This window comes from Mesitornis unicolor, unplaced genomic scaffold (assembly GCF_000695765.1).
Source record: "Mesitornis unicolor isolate BGI_N332 unplaced genomic scaffold, ASM69576v1 scaffold48261, whole genome shotgun sequence".
In the NCBI taxonomy this organism is placed as follows: Eukaryota; Metazoa; Chordata; class Aves; order Mesitornithiformes; family Mesitornithidae; genus Mesitornis; species Mesitornis unicolor.
In genome coordinates, this window is record NW_010166694.1 from 1 (window position 1) to 9440 (window position 9440).

Here is a 9440-nt window from a genome sequence, read left to right on the forward strand (position 1 = left end):
GGGGGGGCTGCCCGCAAGGACACCAGGGGAAGGAAGCGACCGCTTCCCTGCTCCTGGCGGCAGGGAAGCCGGACAGGCTGAGCCGGGACGTGCCCAGGCTGGAGTTGGCCACCGGAGAGTGGCGATGTCCCGAGGAGTTTTCCCGGAGCAGCCCGGCCGGGGAGGGACGGAGATGCTGAGCCGGTGCGATGCCCTCCTGAGCGGGGCTTGCCCCGGCCGATACGCGTTGCAGACGGAGCAGCAGCCGGCCCTTCCTCCTCCTGCCCTTCCTCCTGCCATAATAATACTGCGAAAAGGACCGCGAAGTTGGGCTCTGAATCCATATTAAGTCAGTGACCCCATTTAACCCTCTCGGGCAGGTACCCTGTGGTCTCCAAAGACCAGGAGCTCCCCAGGTTACACAGAAAACGAGGATGTTTAGGTGTCTGATCATACACTTTGGATCCCGATGCTAGGTACCTGTTCTAGGAAGCCTTGGCTTTAAGGCTAACATCAGTGTTTAGCTTGCACTGCATGCCACTTGGAGAGGACTGCTGTTTGTTGAGTACTCCTGAATCACTTAGCTTTCTCTAAATCAGACCAGGCAATTAGGAAGGAATAAGGAAATGTTAATGTTTTTGTTTTTTAAGTTCAGATTTTGCCACTTTCCTCCCCAGGAACAGTTGAAAGGACACTTTCTGCATTGTGCTTGGGTCTGATTTTAATGCTAACAAACTTGGAGCATCTGATTTGGTTTAGATTTTTGAAACTTCCTGGTGGGGGAAGGGAGAGCTCAAACTTTGTCTGTCAAAGGTTTATTAATACAGTGAGATGGCAGTAAACTTGCCAAAGAAATGGGTGTGTGTTAAGCATCCCAATGCAAATAGGAGAGAAGCCTATTTCTGAACGTTTTCCAGTTTAGTCTGTATTTTCCCCCCTTATTTCCATGTTCTTCAAGAGCTGCCAGCTTCCCTCCATGTGGTGCCCCAGCATGCCTTGTGCTGGTGGTGCTGCACATAACCATTTATCTGCCCTGGAGAATGGAGCCTGCCTTTACGGTAAGGCAGGAGACAGAGTCCCAGAGGCCTGGTTCCTGTGGAGCTAGCAGCAGTGGTCTGGGGGAGGAAGAGCAGACTGTGAGCCTGCTCCCCTTCCACATGTCCGTGTTTCCACTTAAGTGATCTTGCTCTTTTGTTTCCAACCAGATGCCCAGGGCATCCTACACATAATTCTGACTTACACATCAGTCCTCCCTTTGAAATGCCTGCTCTGAAATGCAGAGAAGGAGGATTTGATTTGAGGTTAGAAAATCTTAATACAAAATCCAGACTTGCGATAAAATAAACTGGGTGCTAACATTTCTTCAGCAACAGTAAGTAGTTTTCTAAACTTTTTGTTGTCTTAATAATTTCCAGTCCCGTGGGTCTCTGGGCCAGAGATACTGCAAAAAGTGGTTTAGGAAATGGTACAGGACTGAGGAGAAAACCTGGACGCACCTACCTTCCTTCTGAGGCAGGCTCCAGTTTTTACTGATGATGAATGGTGGATGTGACACCCTGCAGACTGCATAAGAGAGCACTGCATGAAAGGAAGCTGGAAACTCTTAGGTGATTGTAGGACTTTAACATTTGCATGAAATTCGAGGAACTCCATGGTTTCTTTCATGTGCTTTAGACAGATGCGCTTGTGTACTATACGGTTCTCCTAGAGACTGAAGAGATTCACAGCAGAACTGATGAGGTTGTCCCAATAGGGTGCTGCTCAGCTGTTGCTGCCAGTATGTCCTGCAAAAGTAGAGTCTGAGAAATGAAGAGACTGAATTAGAGCCTCAGACAGAAAAGGCATACAAAGGCTCTTAGTTTGAGGCAATTCTAGCTCACAATACCAGTACTGTGACATAAAGTGAAGTTGGTTTAATGGTAATGATGTTTTAAAGCTACATATTCCTTGAAGTCTTTGTAGTTAGCTTTTAGAGATGTTGTGTTGTGCTGGTCATATTCAGTCTTGTCCAGATAATCCACAGGGACTGAAAGTTCTTTTAGGAAAAAAAGCTGATATTTTCAGAAGGCTACAGGAACTTGGGGCTGTAAGAGAAACACAAATTCTTGGAAGTATTAGCAATGCTGCATTATGGCTCCTCCAAAAATGTGTCTGCTTAGATGAGGTGATGGACTAGACCCTATCTGTAGGAAGAGCTATGACAACCCTCCATAAGAATGAGGCTTTAGAAGGTTAGAGGTATTGTAAGAAAACCTTTTACCTGTATAAAACCTGAATATTTGCAGTGCTAGTTTAGTTTAGGGCTCTGTAGAAATTTACCAGGCAAAAATGTTAATTCCCAGGCTTTGTTCCTGCACCATAACATAACTAATATCCGATCTAAACCTCCCCTGCTGCAACTTGAGACCATTATATTTTGGTATGTAATGCTGCATAATAGTATGTTTCAAAATTTTCTAACCCGGTTGAACACAGTAATTAAAAAAAAAGTTCTGTTGTTCTTTATCTCTTTCTATTTCCATTCCACTTGAGAGTGTTCACAGAGATTATTTGTCTTAACTTTTGCAAAAAAATGGATGATGCCTGGTTGATTTTCTTGGTGGCGGGGGGGGGAAGAGGGCAGTGGGAGAGAGACAATGGGAGGAGTTGGTCCTGAAATACCTCTCCTTCTCTGAATGCAACATAGATCTCATTTTCCATAGTAGTACTTTCTTGACAAAGTATTCTGTGTTTGTTTGTCCAAGAACTTTCACATCCTCAAGGGGAAAAATAGATGAAATTTAGCTGAATCAATTTAGCTCAAGGGAAATTGGCTAGTCATCTTTTAGGATATGTGTTTGATATTTAATTGACTGCCTGAGGTCTAGTATCACAGGTGGTAATTTTGGTGTGAAGAAGCATAAGATACACTGAAAAAAAACCCCTGTTTGAGGGCATACCAACACCTGGTGCCATGTAACCCTTGTAGACTGTAGACACAAATCAGGGATGTGCTTTTAGTCCCTAGGATGTTGTAATCCTCTTTGGTGGTGTTTCTGTGTGAAAACCTGATGGCTCAAGTACAGAATGCTGGTTCAAAGGTAGAGACATGCTGGCATTTTAAGATTGCTGCTTCCTGAAATCCTCTGCAGGATGTTTCTCTGTTGATGAGCTTTTAGTACAGACTTGAGTTCTGAGTAAAGCTCCTGCTGCAGCTGTGGCCTAGGGATATTATTGTTATGTGCACTGAGGGGCATCTAACCATTTCAGAATGAATCAACATGTATTTTTATAGAGATGGCTAACAAGCTCTGTGGACCATATCTCTCCAAAATACCTTTTAGTATTCTGCTGAGGACAGCTATTAATCCCCTCTTGCATAATTTTGTAGAAGTATATAGCACTTCAGAGTGCTCTATCAGTTTCATAAATGGGACATTCTATATACATTTGGATTGCTTCTGATACAAGATACCGCCTGAGATACATCACAGTTGCTCTTGGTGGTTGTTGTATAGATTATCATTTGGAAAAAGAAGTTGCATTCATCTGATTAATCTGGGTTTTTTATTAATTGGGCTTTCATGTTACCCATTCTTCTCATGGTCTCTACAAGTTTCATAGCAATTGGTATTTTTCTTCAGGAAAACCTTCACACAATTCTTCAGGAATCATGTGAATACCTGTGAATTTCAGATTTAATTTTTAAAACAAACAAGAGTTTCTAACTATCCTTAGAAATTAGTTGTAGAGAAAAACATAAAAAACCCCGTGACTCTCTACATTCAGGAAACAAATAACTGTTGGATTTTCTGTTTCCTTGTTTGTTTTTAATGTTATGATTTTAGGACCTTGTTGCAGGATTTGTTTGAATATAAGGCATTGGCGGAAGGAGGACTCAAACTACAAGCATAGATTTGGAAAATGCTTGATATAAAAGAAAAAATTTTAATGCTATAAAAATAGTCAAATTGTGCTTTGTACAATAACAGCGTTATTGGATTACAGAATTGATCCCCGTGACTTTCAACTGGATTTATTAATTTGGACAACCTGCCATGTTTTTCACGACTTTTAAAACTCCCCATAAACAGTGACTAAGGTACATGCCAAGACAGTATAACTGCAATCTGAAGGCATATTTAGATTGATAAAGGAAAATAGATTTTTACATCTGAAAAGATTAGTTACACCCAGTTCAAGCAATGCAATTTTAGAAGCATAGTCTCAAGAGAAAGTACAGAGAACGTGGAGTCTAATTATTGTAATACCTCTCTGAAGTAATGAGAAACCTGAGAGTATGGCTGACAAATGGGTACTGAACTGACAAGGAAGTGTGCACTCCATCAAAAGATAAACTGAAGTCCACAAAATATATTTTTAATTGGATAGAGGAGGATATGCAAAGTGGGAAACATCCTAATACATAATTTCCAATGTCTAACTTGTACTAATGACTGAGTCTTGTCTTGTATAAATACCTTTTTATGGCTGAAGGGGTTAGTTATCATCCACTTACTAGTTGTTCAGAAGATAAGCACAACAGGACAATTAATAAATACAGTGTGTGGTTTACCGTGTGTTTTTTTTAGATGAGCATAATCTTTGACTTCAAGTTGTTGAATTAAGAGCAAACCAGCAATTATGCTAAATACCTTAATAAAGGAACCACTTAATTACAGCTCAGCAAGGCTGGGTGACTCTGAATTGTGGAAAGAGATGGGATTAAAAGCAGGCTCTGAACCCTGATTAACTGTGTGTGGTGGGCAAGTCCCATGCAGGAGGTGAAGTTCTGAGGGGCTTGAAGAGCCACAGTCTGTGGAATGTAAACCATGTTCAGTCAGAGAAGCAGTCAGCAAACTCTCATCTTCTGATCTTCCTTTAGCCTTAAGAAACTGTTCTTGGCTGGCTGTTTGGTAAATACACTTATATATATTTATGTACATTATATACTTTTAACACCACAGTGTATCGTACTGAGACACATTTCTGGAGAAGAAATGAGCTCTCATCTCCACTGTCAGGGCTCCACTAAAAACATGGACTTGAGTATGTTCAGCCTTTGGAGAGAAGGCTGCTGTGCTGAGGGTTTCAAGCCATTACTGGATATTGTGTGTTGTGGTTATTTAATTTGATTTCACAGTTAATGACCTAATAATAGCTGCATCTAAACAGTCCTAGGACAATAAAATCTCCAACTGTCCACTGGATGTCCATTTGATAAACCTGTGTTATTTCTGATGTACCTCTGTCAAACGTGAAGATTTCAGTTGATGGTGACTACATCATCTCTCTAGGCAGTCTGTCCCAAATGCTTCAGTGTCCTGTAATTGCAGCTTGTTTCACTGTAATTTGAGCTTGATACTTCTCATCCTGTCACCCATGAGATCAAGAACAGACTAGTTCCCTTCTGTAATAAACTATATACTTTAAAATATTGTCATGCCCTGCCTCAGACTTTTCTGTCTTATGCAACACAACCCTGTTCGACATTTTTTGCACAGGAAATTTTTCTCTAGAGTTGAGTTTTATATTTTGACTGTCTCCTTTCAGATTCTCTCCAGTTATCTTCTTTTTCTTTCTCGGAACCTAGCACCCAAATCTGGATGTAAGGTCTTGTCTGAAGTCTTACCAGTGTTAAGTAAAACAGAAAAGTTACTAAGAACTTCATAGACTTCTGTCTGTAAGAATTTCATTATGTTGTCAACATTTGTTGTTGTTGGTTTTACTTATTCATCTTATAGTATACTACAGTCTCTAGACTTCCTTCTTTTTTTTTTTTTTAAAGCACTACTACCTAATCAGCTGTTTCCCAATCTTTATATGTACAGGTGATTCTTCTTTTCATGTGCAGAATCTTGCATTGTCTCAGCTGAATTTCAACAGTTTTAGAGCATTTCTCTAGAAGAAAAACATCAAAAATTGTCAAAAATAATTTTGAATTCTATACTTGTCTTGCAACATAACTGCAGCCCTCATAACTCATGTTATATTGAGGTTTAATGGAGACATTCTTTCTTCTGTCTCCAGGTTATCAAAGAGTACTCCAGCTGGTGCAGCTGTGACAAAGTCTAGAATGTGCCTTGTCTTTAGACTGCTCTGAGGCACCACGTATGCAGTCTGGGTGGCCCAGACAAAAATGATATTGAAGAAATTATAGTCTGTAAGCAAACCTCAGTCTCTTTTTCACTTGTGAGGCCATCTTGAGGTTACATGTTCTGAAGAAGGAAACTGGCAAAAAAAGTGTTTTTGCTACTTGTTCCAGCGAAAGCCTGAGTGCCACTAATCCAAGAACAATTAAGCTGGGAATGGAAACAGACTCATGAGAGAGTACTGAGTTGCAGTTTGGTAAAGGTTGTCTAATCATGGAAACTTTACAGGTCAATATTTTTAAAAAATACTTATGGATTTAGATACTGAACTTGTAACACTCCACTAGAACCTCACTTCCAGTACTTGGTTGCCCTGTGCTTTGAGAAAACCAAGGGTTTTTTTAGGTTATATAAGACTGAGTGCCTCAAACACTTTGTCCAAGTTTTTAAGTGGTTCAGGATTTCAGGCCTCTCAGTTTTTATCAGTTTCTTGGTAACCACACAGTAAAGAGCTGAAATGATTTATGGTATATGTAATACTTGTATCTGTGGTTAGAGACAGTTTAGAGCATCCAGCAAAAAACAAGTTAGGTATCTCCTTTCAATCTCTTTTATTTTGCCTTAGTGATCAGAAAACTTTGGAAAAAAATGCACAAAAATAGTCTATATAGATATGTTGTCTTAAAACACCTTTCCTTCAAAAATACGAATATACAGTGGCTTTTCAGTCAGTCAATATGCTTTTACTGTTTACTACGATTCTCTATGTTTTTCATAGCATCCTCTCTTTCCTCTTTTATCTTGTGGCAACAAAGACCAAAAATAGCTCTGCTGGAGAAACAATAAAACATTTATTTGCAGAAAGAAAAAAAACCAACAATCCTAATCTGATTAAATTAAACCATCTTGTGGGACCTACATTTTAAAAATTACAGAAACATTTCAGGTTTGACATTTAATATCTATGAGTTTGGAAGAAGGATGGTTCAGCTATTCCAATTACTCACCGTACCCCTTTGAAAGTTGAGGTTGTCTCCAAGGGTGTCAAAGTCCAACACTGAGGACAGGTGATGTGTCTATTGAAAGCAGTTGCATAAATACTGCATGGTGTGGTACTGCTTGCTCTTCTTTTACTCTGTTTTCTTTGTGTTTCTTCTGGGAGCTAAGTTTGGATTTTATTTACAGTTGCTTCCTCTCTTTTGAGTTATCCATCACTGCCATTTGTTGGCCAGGAAGCTTTCCGCATCTTTCTTTATCTTCTTTTTCCCTTCCCTCCCATATGCTGTGCCTTCCAAAATCCTGACATTCAGGCTGCCTGGCCCTGAAGCCATTTCTATTTTTATTCTAATTTCTCTTCTACCAGCCCAGATGTCACTCTTAGTTTAAGTCTTGAGTTTCTTCCTTCAGGAAACACTCTATTTCTAGCACTTCGCTCTCACTTTCCCTGAATACTAAGAAAAAAAATCTAGTTCACAGCTCTATATGATCTGAAGTCCTTTATCATGGACCAGCCATCTTCCTTCATTGATCTCATTCTTTATATATGTGTTACATTTCTGTTTTCAATTTCAATTTTATGTGGTTTTTTCCTTATTTTTTAGGTTTTCTTGTGAACAAAATATTTATTGTTATTTCTTATTTTGTATTTTATTGTTTGGTGGTTATTCATACTGGGTTTCTGTTTATTTGGCAATACCTATTTAATAGGTTTTCCATAGGTGACTTATGAAATGTCCTATTTTCTTTACTGTACTCGTTTACTTTAAATTAAGCATATACATATTTCCATAAAGTTATTACCATTTTTATGGGTCTATCACACTAGAAAATGTAGTCTGATTTTCTGTCTTCTGTTTGCAGTAGCTTTCATATTAGCTTTATTCCATTTCTCATCCTCCATAGAATAATTGTATTTAGGTTATTTTGCTACGTGGGATTTAATGATCAATTTGATGTCTTTTTTTTTTTTTTTGCCCCGCACTGTTAGTTTGTTTACATGCTAGAGTGCAAAGGAACAGGATAGGTTTTTTACTTAATATGTTTCATGTCATGCAAAGCACAAAGTAAACTCTTTGCAACATTATCAGAAATTTTATCTGAAAAGAAAACCTGTAGACTTATCTATTGGAAGGCCTAGAGCAAAATAACAAGAGGAAAAAATAAAGGTCATATGGCCAGAATATTTTTGGAGTGATGCTGTGGTAGAACTCATGGCTTAGCCTGAATTGACCCATGCTTGGCTGTGTCTCCAATGTTATGTCTTTGCCATTTTATAAGGGCTGAATACTGATTGATTGTTGAATTAAGTGGTGAATACTGATTGTTGAATTAAGTGGTAAAACTTCAGAGAAATCAAGGTTCACCAACACCACAGAATATGTAGCAGGAGTTTTCATGTTGACCTAGTTCTCATTCTCATAAGGTCTGGCCACCACAGCCACTTCATTGCATTTCCTTCATTAGTGTACTCTTTTGAGAAGGATCCAGTCTCCTTTATTGTCTCTGTATCTTGATATGAATTTATTTAATAGTTCCAGATCCCTGTTCATTGACTTACATGATCTGTCCTCATTTCAGGCTCTGTGAACGCACTGCCACTCTTGCCATTTTTAATGAAACTACAGTAGCTTCAGCTGCGTTAGGATATTTCTACTAGCTGACTGTTTATAAAACCATAGAGAATGGATTGCATTAAAAATATTTGAGCAGGTTTTCACTGCAAAAGTGACCAAAATTGCTTGCTGGGAATGAGAACAAGCACAGCCATCCCTAAAGCCATGTAAAATAGTCATGGTTGCCTTTTGCTTTAGATTAACCTCAAAAGGCTGACACGTTTTCTATGTTTGATATGGTTGGTTTAAACTGAGTTCTGAATCATCTTTAACACATCTCCAATAACATATTTTTTCCAATTTAAACCTGGCTTGGATGTACAGTTTACTTTGATTGGAAAAATTTCCAATAATTTCCTCTACCATCCTGCCAATTTCTTCCTATGCAAAACATGTAATATATATGCAGTGTGGGATGGTTTGAGTTTACTAAATAGTCTGTCTACATTTTTTTGCTGCATGTAAGAAATACATTCTGCTTTGAATTAACAGGTCTCTATTCTTCATACCTGTTTTCCTACTCTTCTTTTTTATGAATTTAACAGTACCTTTTTGGAGACCTTAAAATAAACCAGACTGTAGTTGCCCTTGATATATGAAGGCACAACTCATAATGAAGTCTATAGGAGTTATGTCAGCTTACCCAAAGACTGAATTTAACCTCTCTGTTTTATTGGGAAACTGGCACACTGTGCTTTGTTTTATATTTGCAAAAGCCAAGGCCTTGTTTTGGAGAGATAAACCTTTATGGCAAGCTGTTACCAAGCATATGCTGGTT

At 38.8% G+C, this 9440-nt stretch overlaps 1 protein-coding gene across 1 annotated transcript in view; it reads left to right on the top strand.

Moving 5' to 3' along the window:
- The first annotated feature begins 124 nt into the window (after positions 1-124).
- LOC104548896 (ubiquitin carboxyl-terminal hydrolase 46-like) overlaps positions 125-9440 on the top strand; it is an 18736-nt gene continuing 9420 nt past the window's right edge. Inside the window, exon 1 of the mRNA XM_010195046.1 lies at positions 125-305. Within this exon, the coding sequence (XP_010193348.1) occupies positions 125-305 (181 nt within the window). The remainder of the gene's footprint in view (positions 306-9440) is intronic.